This window comes from Euprymna scolopes, chromosome 25 (genome assembly GCF_053919585.1).
Source record: "Euprymna scolopes isolate OS-2025 chromosome 25, ASM5391958v1, whole genome shotgun sequence".
NCBI classification, from domain to species: Eukaryota; Metazoa; Mollusca; class Cephalopoda; order Sepiida; family Sepiolidae; genus Euprymna; species Euprymna scolopes.
In genome coordinates, this window is record NC_136506.1 from 62,476,276 (window position 1) to 62,491,706 (window position 15,431).

Sequence of the window (15,431 nt, forward strand, 5' to 3'; positions counted from 1 at the left end):
GTCGTAAAGCAAACAATTTTGTTGATTTAAACCATTTAGACAATTTATCAGTGCATCTACATGGACAATTTATGCAGGTGTAAAAAAATAAATAAAACACTACACAATTCTATGATATTTGTTTATCAATTTTCATCTGCGTCAGGAAAAAAAATCCTTCATTAGAAGAGTTTGTATTCTGACATCTTTCGTATAACTAAGTTGTGAATGATATAATAAAGCTAATTCCACTATTTTTCTTGATTTTGTTTTTTCTAGCAAGATTTATATAATATGCCCATATTTACTTACTAACATACCAAAGTATGCACATCTGGGTATAAATAATATTTTGAGCATAGAGATATTATTATCAACCAGGGAATATATCATCATTCCATTGAGGAAAGCAAAAAGAAAGAAATAATGTATTGCTGTAAACTGGATGCGGATCTTACAAACCTGTGGGGTCAGGTGAATGGGAGGAGAAGAGAAGGGTTTGTTTGTTTTTAGCGTGAAAAAAAAAAATGGTTAAGAAAAATGTAGTTAGTACAAAAAACTGGAAAACGAAAAATTATCTTGCTTTTCAAACATCTGGAAACATTTTTTTATGCGGGCAAATACAAATTCCAAAACCACTTTACTTAAACAGCAATCAATATAGACAACGTATTTTTTTTTTTCACAGAAACCAATATATATTTTATCAGGTTGTAATGGAAGTTCTGTTCAGTTTTTATTTAGGCTCAATAAAAAAAATAATAAAAAACAGATTTAATCGTTAACATAATCATTCTGCCAAAAGACTTTTTAATACCGCAATCATAAAATTTGTTAATGTGAGGTCTAGCATAATATTTCATAGGCATTGCAATGCACAAAAGAAAAACAAAAAAAAAACAAAAGACCTCCCAGGGAAATTATACATGATCCATCATATTCTTAAGACCTTACTCTAATAAATTACCGTCTATTTAGAAATCTGTAAAATTATTTGAATAGAATAGAATGTATCACAAGAAAATGAACCAATTACCTTTTTTCGCTCAAAATCTAAAGAATTTTATGAAAGAGGTCAGAGAAAAGAAATGCAAAGAAGATTAAGTAAATAAGAGTTTAGTCTTAAGAACGGGCAGATTTCTTTTACAACAAGATATATATAATAGAATTAGATTAATAACATTTTTGTTGTCTAAAATGGTTTTATTTTAATTCTTAAATGGCCAAACAGTCCTTGTTTATTAAAAAAAAAAACAAGAATATGTTTAATCATCCCAATCAGTGAATGTTATAAAAAAATAGAAATTTATAATCAAAAGAAAGCGAATACAAGTGTAATGGTATTATTCCTTTAAACACGGTTCCTACTAGAACCATGCAAAAGTTCTATCAACGAATTCTTACGTCCAAAGCCATCAAAAACAATTCAAGGAAAAACAGTTACATAAACATCAAGAAAACAGTCATATGTACACACATACACGCTTGTATTTAGACAATATTTCTCGTTTTTTTTTTTTTTTTTTGCTTCTTTGTCTTTTATTGTGTCACTTTTGATAATATATATGAAGGCAAGATATTAAAAGATACTTCTGAGTTTTCCAATTTTAACATCTTGTATTTAATTTCCAAATACTTTATTTATTATACAGACAGATCCGTGCAATCAATAATATAAATCTCACCTATCTGTTTAAATGCATGTATGTATGTCTGTATGTCTGCCTAGAACTTTCGACAGAGGCGATGGATTTTCATAAGATCGATATCGTTTTGAAGTTCAACCCTTTGGACGACAAATATTGAAAAATTGGCCGAAAACATTAATTCCTTCACCCTCAACTGGGCGGTTTCTACAGGGAGGGGTCGCTTTTTTTCGCCGATATTTTCGAAAGTCATCCCCTCTTTTCAATTGACTAGCCTTGATTGTCACTTTCTGGTTTGGTGATGGACGCAATAGCAAAGATGTCGCGGGTTTTTTTTTTTTTTCACAATCTTTTCCTCCTTTGTGATATGAGTTCGAGTCTGTCTACCTACTACCACTTTTTTTTTTTTTGCTCAACACACATCTCCAAACACCCAAGGCAACGCCAGGCACCCAGGCTAGTCTATATATATATAAAAGGCAAAAGCGGCATGCACGTTTTTGTATGTCCAGCAAAAGCTTTTTTCACGGGGGTTGTCAGGGGGGGGTACTATGTTTTAGAACTTTTTATATACTCTCTAGATTATAATATCTAGAATTTGCGAATGCATGTCGTCATTTATTTTAATCGACTTATAAAATTCACGCTATTCCGACCTTTCATTTTTTGTTGGTCTTTTTCGTATGAATAAAGCAAAGCTCATTGCAGAAAAGCGTTCAGGGGCCTTTCATGCCAGGACGTTTTAAAAGCAATTAGCTTTGATCAATGTTGGGAAAACTCTTCATATCAGACAATTACTATTCATTTGAGAGTTCCCCCCTTTTTTGGGGTAGCTTGGTTTCCCCAACATCGTGGGGAAAGCTGAACTAGCCTTCAGCCAACCTTCATTTCAGCACATGCGTATTCACTTAGCAAGTCAACTTTTTTATTAACATCACTAAATTTGAACGCTTTTCACTTCCTATGGCTTTGTAGCATAGCGGTAAGGTGTGATATTTTCTTTCACTTTCTTTTCCGCCTTTGCGTCACCGCGTCAAGCATGCCTGACTACTAACACTTTTTTTTCTTTTATACCTCCAAACACCCGAGCAACACCGGGTACCTCCACTAGTTATATATAAAAAGCAAAGTTGTCTGTATGTGCGCTGCATGGCATCACATTTAAACAGATGAGCTAAGAAACAAATTAAACACATTTGGAATCAGCATCTTCAATCCGACATCAATGTGAGAAGTTTTAAAAATAATTATTTAAATTTAAAAGCATGTAAAACTAAGATAGAAAGAAATGTTCAAACATGTTAAGCATTTCCTTTTAACCGACACAACTATATTTCTTATCAAATAATCATACGAAAATATTTTTAGTAAAAATAGACAAAAAATATTTAATATTATTTTTTCCGATAAGAATTTTTATTTCATATTTGTGTTTATTTATTTTAGACAAAGTTCAAACTGCTTTAGATCTAGGCGGAGAGATAAAAAAATCCCAAACTTATTCAAGTAGAATAAAAATATGCATTCGCTTTCAGTATCCACATTTTATGCCACCAGATCATGATAAACCTGAAGATATTTTTAATAAAAAATTAAATAAAAATGGATGAAAAATATTTAATAGGCATTCTTAAATCAAATTTACTACAAAAATAATAAATTGAAGCAAGCCATGGAATAGGACATTTAGAAAATTAACACTTCTACGATATGCTTTAAAGAAGTTTCCAAACTTTTTTTGTATGGGCACTTTTATTGATAGTACACAAATGGAACTCTAATCCCCTTCAAATAATCCGGCTGCAATGCACTTCTTGTACCGTTCCGACAACTGAAAGGCCCTGTGGAAGTCCTCTAGTGTGAGCATGTCAATGACTCATCACGGCCTCTTTCATTTCCTCAATCATCTCATAATAACAGCCTCTAAGGTTTTCCTTGAGCTTAAGGAATAACTAAAAGTTACAGGAAGCAAAGCCTTGCTATATTTGGTGTTATAATATCTCAATACCTAATAATGACCGTCACAATAACAATTTTAGCATATAGTAGCAAGAAAGACAGACAGAATATTAAATTAAATATTTATTGAAGAAACGAAATGGATGAAAATGTCTTGTCAACAAGAGGTTTCCTAGAAGAAGAAAATAAAGTTCTTGTCATCAAGGTTGGTTAGAGTGAAAATAATTAGAATTGTATCTTGTTGATAAAAAGTTTCCGAGAAGAAAATAAAGTCTGTCATTAAGATTTATTGTTGAGCGAACGGCTTCTGCTGCTATAAGACAGAAAGGGTGAAGACGTTCTAGTTAGTTGTTGCAAGAGAAAATAATACATAGTAGCTGTCTCGACAACCTGACTGACCGCTGTTATGAGAAGGAAAGGGCGAAGATGTTAATGCTAGCTGCTGCTGTTAGAAAGAGAAAGAGTAATCCATGTGAGTCGTCCCGACAACCTCTGCCTGTCAGCTGATGATGCAAACCTTTATATATTGCGCGTGTGGACATAGTTGAAAAATAGTTTGTGCTATGATCAGAGGAAGCATTTTGTTGTCATTGTGTTGCTATGTCGTGATTACCCTTGTTGTGAGGAGATGTTTGTTTCCTGGAGTCTATGTTTGTTTGTTTGTTTCCATTTAGACTTGGTGTGTCTGTGAATGAATTTAGACTAAGTCTGTCACTTTTAGTCCTTTTATAAATATTTTATCACATATTTTCGTATCTCATCTGTCAAATTTCTCTGGTCTTCTCTCTCTCTCTCTCTCTCTCTCTTAGTGTAGCTATTTCCTTGAGCAATGTGTTTTGCCTGATAATTCTTTGCTATAATGAACTGCATATCTTAGTGGAAGGATGGGTAAAAAAGCATAGTTTCTGATACATTATTGCATCGTTAACAGTTGATTGAATATCGTAGTGAAGCATAGGCCGGCATCATTTTCGCTTACTTATCAATGTTGTCATATCAGTGGCTGCTCCTGGTGTTTGGGTGTCTTTGCTCCTGCTGATGCAATCTGCTTTATTTACATATTGTTATAGGCTCGATGGAGATTTTATATTTCACAATATAACAGTCTGTGGCAAGGGTGGTGTTGTGGATTGGTGCAAATTCCACGGACTCGATTTGAAGAGTGTTGGCTTCTTCCAACAGAATCTCTTCCTGAATCCCCTTAAAACCTCAACATAGTATTCCTTGTTGACTGTCCAGTGGGAACCCAGTGCATGTACACCATGTATGTGCTGTTACAAAAAGGGATCATCACAAGTTATGGGTGGATTTACTCTGTCTGGTCTTCTTGGATATGAGAGCCAGCATGCTTCCACTAGGAACTGTTTCTTGGTCTTTGAGTCATAGCAGTAGATTCAGCTTTCATCACAGCTCACTAGAGCATCAAGAATTGCGGGATCTGAATGGATCAGCTCGAATATCTTCCTGTTGTCATAACAACATCTTTCTTTCTGATCTTCTCTGAGCATCATTGGGACAAACTTCACAAAATCCCCCGCATCTTCAGTTCCTCATGAATAATTGTGTATACAGTTCCCACTCTGACATCAAACTGTACATTTATTGTCTCTATAGACACATAACAGTCCTTATCCATAAAATTCTTTATTTGGCCAATCAACTCTGGTGTTCTGACTTCCTTATTTCTCCCACACCTCTCATTCGTCACAGATTACCTGCCTTCTTTGAATCTCTTATGCCACTCAAAAACTTGTGCTCAATTCATGGAAGATGATCTAAAAGCAGTCTGAAGCATTCCATACATTTCTGTGGCATTTTTTTCAAGTTTAAAACAGAATTTCATATTTCATTGCATATCGATCTTCTTAAGTGTCCTCACATCCAGATTTCATTTTTGAGATTCACCAGCTGTGACAACCAGGCTTTAGTAGGATGTATTCCCATTCCTGCTGTAGCTGTTCATTTGAACTTGAAATCATAAAAATTGGTCAGTCATCTCATAAGATGTATAGCAATAACATACTGATATTAGATATTGTCTACAAATCCCTGTACAAAAAGTCTGGAAACTTATTGAAGGCATCTCGTATATACCATCAGAATGTTTTGCTAAAGGCGACTTTAAACCTAGATACGATAGACATCATCACTACCTCTAATACACTATTCCACAGAGCAGAAACACAAAGAACACCACTAACTCCATTAGAAAAACCAGAGAGCAATCAACTTGCATCTGACAGATACAGCTAGCAAGGAAGGCATGTGTGATTGAAAGTCATAGGGCCATGATTCACCGAATCAAAGGCCTTAGCAAAATGAAGGAAAACAATATCTGCTACCATCCATGCATCCATAATTTTAGTGACCCACTTCTTTACAATTATGAAATTTGTTAAACTTCTAATCTTGGCTATAAAATCCAAGGCAAGTTGAAAAACCCAGTATAGACAGGTATTTCAGTTAATATATAATTATATATATATATATATATATATATATATATATATATATATATATACACTAGCAAAAGTACCCGTCGTTGACTGGGTTCAAAAACAGCCTACAGAAAATGGACTCTGATTTATGAAAGTATGATAGGTTATGAAAAGGAAGGGGGTGTAAAGAGATAGCTTCGAATTTGGGGGTATCAAAACCAAAGCAAAATATGATGAAAGTAAAAATAAAATAGATAAACCCCATAATTTATTATACCATACCTGTTCACATTGAAACACTTATCACTATATTTTGTGGATCTATATTAAAAAACCTTGTTAAACTTTGTGACATATTTCCATTCTTTGGAGGTCAGGCGCGAACGAAGACCCCATAATTTTATTATACCATTTTTCTTCAAATTGAAACATAATTATCAAAGTATACTTACGCAGATAGATATGAAAAGTCTTTATTAAAGTTTGTGCCTATTTCCATTCTATGGAGGCCAGACGCGAACGCAGACACCACAATTGTATTATACCATCCCTATTTAAGTTAAAACATACTTATCAAAGTGTTATTATGTACATCTATATCAAAAACACTTGTAAACGTTTTTTTTTTTTAAGTTTTAATTTTTTTATTTCTATACTTTGTGGACCAGGCACGTACGCAGACCCCACAGTTTTAATGAATCATCATTATGCCAGATCAAACATACCCATTCCTGTGTCTCGATACATCTATCATTATGTGATCAGTTTTCTATAATAGTCAACCATATAGGAGCCTATTCGTGGCCAGACACACACAGACGTTCAGCTTTATATTATAGAAAAAAAAATATATACATATATATGTTAGTAATGAATACATTGTAATTAGGCCAAATGTATATCAAGTTTCAATAATTATATGGTTTAAGAATCTCAATTTCATTTTTAATAAAAGATTGGCACAAGCAGAAGATAGTTTTTTGCAGAATTTGCTTGACTGCCAAAGTAGTTAGAGGTTATTCATAACCCATATTTGTCCACCAAATGTTGGTGAAATCTGGAATTTGTTTCTATTTGGCAGTGGTTTTCGTGTGAATTTCATTCTTTAGTTTATAAACGCTTTAAAAAATAATAGCAAAATGAAAATAGTCTATTGCAGTACTTATTTTGGGGTTGGTTGTGAGGAAAAATGATTCTCACAATAACACTGCAAAAATCATACTTTTTACATGATTCAAAAGTGTAAGTCCTATAACACTAGTGGAAACTGGTCTTATAAACAGAGTTATGCAGTCAAAAGATAAGATCCAACTCATAGGATTTAAAAAATTATGACACCGACTTCTTATTTTAAAGTTTCCCAATATTCACACTGTTGATTCTTTCGGGGGCGGGGGGAATGACTCAGATTCCTAGCATTCTTTCAAGTCCAATTAGAATTCCTTTCAAAACCTTTGACTTTTTCCAGTCTCTGCAGTTCTATCCATAAGTTGGTTGCACGTCAGAGACAGAGTGAAAGAGAGGAGGAAAATATAAAAAGGGAAATGCAGTGAACAGAGAGGTGAGAGAGGTAAAGAGATTGGATAAGTCACCCGAACAAACAAAAGAAAAGGATAAACATTTGAACAGTGAAATATTAAACTGTTGGCAAAGCCAATATCATTTTTTTTTTTAAACATAATAGCATCATAATTTTTCTATCAAATGTAAACATTATATATATTTAAAGAGTATTGAAAAATATGATATATCTATATTTGGACAATTCTAGTGTGAATAGTTTCCAGATATGTTGGATTATACAGTATGATTGGCAGGGTAGAAGTTCATAGGGATCAGGTAAAGGGGTATTTGGTTGGTTGACTGAATGTCATGTGGGAAAGCTATGGTGTAATGCTAAATATTTTCCTTTCAACTGCCAACAAAATTGAGGTACCAAATTTGTATTTGGCCCCTAGATTATTTTTCCTCTAACATATTTTTTAAACCCATTCAGCGGGCACATGTCAAATGATCTGAGATAATATCTGCTGTATGAGGATGCATTCAAGCAAAACTATAGACAATTACAATTCAGAGGACAATTCATAGATTGTGGAGAAAGTGGGTCAGTCTGAAGATGTGAAGTGGGGGAGGAGGGTAAAGAATAACTTACATATTAGTTTCCCATTCGTTGAGGGTAAAAGTGGAGAATTGGTCACGGTCATTGTATCTGTTGTGATGACCTGAAAAGAAAAAATGGTAAAAGAATAGTAAAAGAATGGTAAAGCAAAACAATATTATTAATTGAAAGATAAACTCAGCATTTTGGCTAAAAATAACGATAAGTTGGCTTCACATTTTTGTTAGGACTTGTTTTTGTTAATTTACTTTTGATTATGCAATTAAAATCATGATTATTCTTGCATAGATATATTTTATTTTTTTTATTATCGATTTATCTGCTTAGTTACACATGTTTCAGTTACCGAATCGTATTAACGATCCAGTAACTTCAGACATTACAGAAATGGTTATTATGATTAGTAATAACCATTTCTGTAATGTCTGAAGTTACTGCAATAGTATTGAGCACTTTCTTCAGGTTTTTACTAATTACCATTTTTGCTAAATATATATATAAAACATTAAATGATCCGTGTAAACTCATTACAATGTTTATACTATTTTATTTGATTGATTAATTATATATATATATATATATTACAGTAAGTAGACATTTCCCAGTCTATATATCAGCTCAGATTCTTTCTCCCCTGAATTTGAAAAATTAATCTTATCAAAACTTTTGTGCAAAATACCTCCGTAATCCGTTCTTAGTGCAAGTTGAATGAGGAACTTTGCAACATAGCAAGAATTTTTATACAAAATGCTTATGTTGAGAACATAGCTGATCGATGCATTGAACATCTTCAATAATGATAAATATGAAGTCCTTTTTAAGTGCTGGAGATTTTTAAAGATACTATTGACAAGCCTCAGAAGTCAGCAGTGTCCTGACAAAATTGTTTCTTTTGTCTCACTTTACATTGAAATTACAAATTGTTTTAATCAATTGAAATTTTGTCAAGGATAGTATCCCCCACTAGTCATGTTCATTGTCGGCATGAAACAACTATGTAAGGCTGTACTACTCCGTGATTAAGTGAGAATTTCTTAACATGTTCTTTGTGATATTCATAATTTAAAATTGCATACATCCAGGCACTGCCGGACCAGAGGCTCTGCCATGGGTGAACATTTATCGGAGAACAAGTCCCGTGCTAAAACTTAGAGTGACCAGGCATTTTTTGTACAATTGCAGTATCAATTATGTGGTCTCCATCACTGCTGCAAGAAAAGATTTTCCCTCCAAACAAAACCAGTTTAGAATAAGTAATGTTTTGTCTTGAGAAATGTTACAATCATACTCTTTCCTTTCTACCAAACCATACAAGTTTGCAATTAGAATTCTGAGCCAAGCTGAATTAAAATATGTCCAACCAAACACAGTCTATTATCTCTGGGCCCAAAGAGCCATCTGTCCCTAAGATCTACAGAAACACAACTGACCTCCCCTGCCAGAACATATATAAATATCACTTGACCACACAATGGACCATTTGAAATTATAAGCTGTTAATCTATGGACATAAAAACTGATTGACAATGAGGCCCATCATCTGGCATGAATATGAACATTACTTTTAGAAAATCTCAAATGGTTTATAATCCCAGTATGGAAGCTTATATCCAAGAAGACATTACTACAAAGTGGTTGTCTGCCATCAGCTATATATTTCTCTCATTGCAGGTGTCCACATGCATTGCAACTATTAACATGCACTAAACATGCAACATTGCATATGTTTATATATAGAGTGATTACTTTACCCGAGTGCAACATGCAAAATTGTAAATAACCGACACCCTGTCCAGATTTAATTGCAAACTGTCAGAAAATGCTCAACACTTAACCGTGGAAAATAAGCCAATAAAATGAATGATCTATTTTGTATTTATGGAAATAACCATGAGCTGCAAATAAGTAAAACAAATGTTTTAATTAGTCAGAAAAGCTTGCAAATTAACCCTAACTAATTTGACAGATAAGGCAAAGCTTTCAAAGTGCATTGAACCCTGTAAGTGATGACTAACTCAATTTATATTTGCTGCAATTAAACAATGTACCAGTTAAAAACAAACAAAAAAGCAGGATAAAGACAAAAAATTACAAAAAGTAGACGATAAGAAAAAAAGAAAAGTATTGAAGAAAAAAGAAATAGAAAACAAACAAAAAATATATGGAAAAAATTTTTTTTTTTAAATCAAATTGTTTTGAAGCAAAGAATTGACCACCAATTTTGACAGATTTATTTTAGAATCAGTAAAATGTTTAACCAACGAATGTCTATGAATATAGTTCATAAACATTACAATAGTTTATGCTTTTACAAAAAAAAAAAAATAAATAAATAACCTTACCTAGTTTATACCTACTCTTTGAGCGATATTTATACAATACCTGAGAATATCAATTCCCATTTTACCTAGATTCTACCACTTTATAGCGTATGAAAAAAATAGTAGTGAAATGTTGTGGGAAAAAATAGGCTTCTTAGTATTTGCATGAGTAAGTAACTACAATGAATGGAATTATTTGTTTTTATTAGAAAGTATTTTTTAAGCAAAACATAAGTTGTTTTGAACTAATGCTGAATACCATTCATATCTTCTTTTTTTCTGATTATAATATATAACTTACTAAAGAAAAAAAAAGTAATGTTTTTTATGTTATAACTAGACTACCCGTGACCCGTTGAGTCAGTATGTTATATTAGCTATGGAATTCATGTAGGAGCATGACACTTCTGACATAAAGAAAATAGTTTTTTTTTGTGACATAACAGAAACATTTCTACGAAAATATATTAAAATGAAAAAAGAATATAGATAGATTTCTATGAGTCGTTCTGTTTATTATAATTTATTATTTTTGAAAAAAAAATTACAGTTACTGAATTATAAGTGGTTGGCCATACTTATAGGTAAATGTGCACTGAACAGATACCATAATTATTATAGTTAAATTCAAATTTTGATATATTTGCTTTTCTTTAATTGTTATCGATGACCCCAGTTTTGACTAAATAGCATAAAATAGAACAGGTAATTATTTTTTATTTTTTTTTTTGGCATTTCAAAAAGCTAGAGTTTATTAATTAAAACATTTTTTTTACAGTTTTAACATAATTTTAGATTTTGTAGAGTTAGTATTCATTTATGCATTAAAATCATTTTCATATACAGAAAATCGAAGCATGTGTGCATTTATCCATAATCTTTATATTAATAAAACTATAAGACAACTTTATGTATGCCCGTGGATGTGTGTTTTTTTAGGACTATGTTTTTTTTTATTTACTACGAATTGAATATTTATTGAAATAAAAAAAAGAATGAAATAGTGTAAAATAAAACAAAATTTAAAATATCCTATTTAGAATAATTTAATCCACCAGAACACATTTTGGTTTCTTTGTAAACAAGTAAGCCATTTTAATCTTTATAATATAAAAAAAAAACTAAAGATTTGCCTCATGATCTTTGAAAATTTGGATGCAGTCAAACTTTTGAATAAAGTCATTTCAGGATCTAATTCTCAACAAATCTTCAAGTATCAAAAAAGATTGAAAATTTTGGAAGTTATTTACACCTAATAATTTTATAGAGATTAAAACATAATTAAAATAAAATATTATATGATAAATTCATAAAATAATTAAAATAATAAAATTAGTCAATTTTTATAAGTTTGTTCATTGATTTAATGACCGAACGATATCAAAATAATTAAATTTATAACTTTCAAAATCATTAAAAAAAAAAAATCAAAAGCGTCTTCTCTGAGCAATGCTGGGTAGCTAGTGTTGGGACGATCCCTAATTTTTATACGATTCCGATTCCAGGAAAATATTGATTAATGATTCCGATACCAAGTACGATTCCGATTCCGATTCCTAGGGAATTATTGTTTTGAAATATACCAGGTAGTTTTATACTTATGGTCGGTAGTTCCCAAATATGTTCCCTAACTTTGAAAGAGATATTTTATGTCTACACCGTCCTGTTTTGGTTTAAATAAAATTATTATATAGTAAACTAAACGGAAAAATTAGCAAAATTTATTTTAGAGAAAATTTATTTTACTTAATTGGAATACAGAAAAAAAACAAAGAAAATAGAATTTATCCTTCAGAGCAAAAACAAATAAAATAGAATTTATATAACAGAACAAAAACAAGAAAATTAGAGAATAAATTAACACGATTCATTATTTTGGTCCTCATAATTTACAGATTTAATGAATTAAATAAAAAAAAAATATAGCGGAAGAGAAAGAAAATATATACTAATTAAATATAAAGAAAGATAAATATTTAATTTAATAATTTATAAATGAACGTGCGTAATGAAAAAAACAATATACCACGTGACATGGCGCTGTAGATACAAAATAACCCTTCCAAAGTTAACGACCATATTTGAGAAATACCATTAATTGAAAGTTTTTGTATTTTATACCAAAAGGTAGGTATAGCGAAAAGTTACAAGTAAAGGAATTTCAAAAACGATTTTTTGTTTGGCTATTGATAGTTGTATTTGTGACGGCAGTTCTTCAGACCTCCATAATTCACAAAGAGTAGTTAACACCTATTGTTTTTTCTTACTTTTTCTCATTACTTTTACACGTTGTTTCTAACGTGAAGAATAAGTTTAGCCAAACTAATTTTGAAATAGGGTATATCAAAGGAACACATATAAAAATGATACCACTATAAAAAACAAATGAAATACTAGATAAAATTGAGCAAAAATAGTTACCAAAATTACAGAAAAAGATAAAACAAAACAAAAAATGGTGAAGTTTGTTGAGTGAAATGAATTATTGAAAGAAAATTAATCGCACTAATAGAAATGTTAAATAAAAAAAATGTCACATTTCAATATTTTTTTAATAATTAAATTCTCAGGGTTGTCGAAATTAAAAATTAAGTGATTTTTTTAAATTAGACTTATTTCGAAGCTTGTTACCTTGAAAAATACATTTTAAACCCTGTTTTTCTTTTATAAATAAATTGAAAAAAAAAAACGCAATTAAAAAAATTTAATTGATAATTGAAACTTTAAAAACATTAAACATTGAAAAATTACTTATCTCACAAATTAACGTCCAATAAAGTAGATCCAGTCTTCATACAGGAATTCAGTTATAATAAATATATCTTTCCCAAACTTAAAAATTAAATCTTTTTTTTTTTTTTTTTTTGGAGAGAGAGTGCTTTAAAATCGCCGGGGAATGCCGCCTAAAATTTTAAAGAAGTAAATTTTAGGAGTTTAGTGCCTTTCAAAGACGGTTATCATAATTTATTATCATCTTTTAATTTCCTTTTTTCCTCTCCCACACCTTTCCATGTGGTTAAGTAGTTAACCAGTGCTCCTGTTGCTGTCAGTCAGCTATCTTTACCTAAGTTTTAATTTCTAGTTAAAAGAATTTTTCATGAATAGAATCAGCATTTTTAAAAATTATTTTTTTAGTTGTATATATTGTATTTACTCTTTGAAGTTAAGGAAGGTTAAAAAAATTGGTGACTTAGGCAAAAAAACAAGACACTGCGATTTCGACCCTCATTAATAAAACTGCTCTGAGTGACTAGTTGATAATTTTTTGTTCCTTTTCTTTTTTATTTTGCTCCTCCAATTCATTTGGATGCTTCATAGTTAAATGTTTTAACATGTTGGTTGTGGTCATGTTAGATGGTTTTGTTCCTCGCGATATTTTAATTTGACAGACTTTGCAAATGGCTTTCAACTCATGATCTTCATCAACTTCAAAAAGTTTCCATGCAAGACTTTTTTTGGACTTTGAGGTCATATTAGAAAATTCAGTTTATCTGTAAACAAATAAATTACTATTAAATTTTGTTTTAAAGCTAGTCACTTATTTGGATAATTAATTGAAAATAATCCGCTAAAAAAGACAAAAAGAAAAAAATATAAAGGGATGGAGCGGTAAATTGTACCAACCAGTAGTTAACAAAAAAAAAAAAAAAAAAACTTATAGAATTTAATTTTTGAAACCAATGTATAAAAGTTTACATAATGAAATGCAAATATGCATTTCTTTTGAATTTTTTTTTTTGGTTGACTGTGTTCAATTCACACATGGTTGATGCGGTTCAATATTGCTAAACTATAAGTCTTAAGTAAAATTCTATTTATAAATACTTTTTAAAATGAAATTATTTAATTAATCGTAAATATTATTTAGACATAAAAATTAATTGATTACAACACCTTTTAAAAAATATATATTAATTTCTTTTTCGTTCGGCAAAAAACTGCGTCAAACACTTTTTTTTTAATTTTCAATTTAAAATTCTAGAAAAAAGATATTATTCTGCTTTTAATATAACCAAATTCAGGGTTTTATCTTTCTGGAGAAAAAAATTTAAAAAATGGATTTTATTTCAATGAAATTTAAAAAAAAACAACTTGACTGAATTGAATTAATTACCCTTAAATTATCGAAGGGGTTATTTAATAACTTTAGGTTTGGAAGAGATAGGTATGGGGTCGGTTTTTTTGAAACTTCAAGAGAAGCCGACTACTGTCCAAATTTTGCGAAATAATACAACGTAATCAATTTCATTTTTAGAGATATTTCTTTCAAAAGCCTTCTTTTAAAAAAAGAAAAAAAGTATATTGTTCTATTAAACCTTTTACTGTTTAAATAATTTGACTTTGCTCGTTTTAAGAAAATATAAGTTGAAAAAGCATTTTCATTCACTATTAGAAGATTTGTCAGTAAAAAAAACAGTCGCCAAAAAGATAAGCGTTTTTTTTTTTTTTTTTTTTTACTCACAATGTAGAGCCCTGCATACTTCTTTTCAAGTTAACTCTTTTGTAGTTTTGATCACAATAGATCTGAATGAATGAACCTTGTAAGGGAGGGGGCACTAAGCATTGCCCTGTTAATGAATTTCTTTGGTTTCTTTTTATAACATGCTACATTTCTCTCTTGCAGTTAGAAATATCAGGAATTTTTTTTCTTTTTTTCAACATCAGACTAAAAGAATCGTAATGAAGGAATCGGAAAATTAAGGTATTTTTTAACGATGCGATTCCGATTCCGATGCCTCCCAAAATACACGATTCTTACGATTAACGATTCCAATTAATCGTCCCACCACTAGTAGATACAGTAGTAAAAAAAATGTAGTGTAAAAGTTGGTCATTGATAGAAAATGATCGCGCCATTGTTTTATCATACAAAGGCAGATGTAAGTTTCGAGGTTATAACAAACAATACAGCTTGGATAGATTTAATGAAGGAATACAGTTATCGAAGGAATATGATTTGCTCTGT

At 30.8% G+C, this 15,431-nt stretch overlaps 1 protein-coding gene across 1 annotated transcript in view; it reads right to left on the bottom strand.

The window, feature by feature from the left end:
* The window catches only part of LOC145247393 (uncharacterized), a 288,614-nt gene that overhangs the window by 179,251 nt on the left and 93,932 nt on the right, over nucleotides 1-15,431 (bottom strand). The window contains exon 2 of the mRNA XM_080109097.1: nucleotides 8,178-8,247. Coding sequence (XP_079965223.1) covers nucleotides 8,178-8,247 — 70 coding nt within the window. The remainder of the gene's footprint in view (nucleotides 1-8,177; nucleotides 8,248-15,431) is intronic.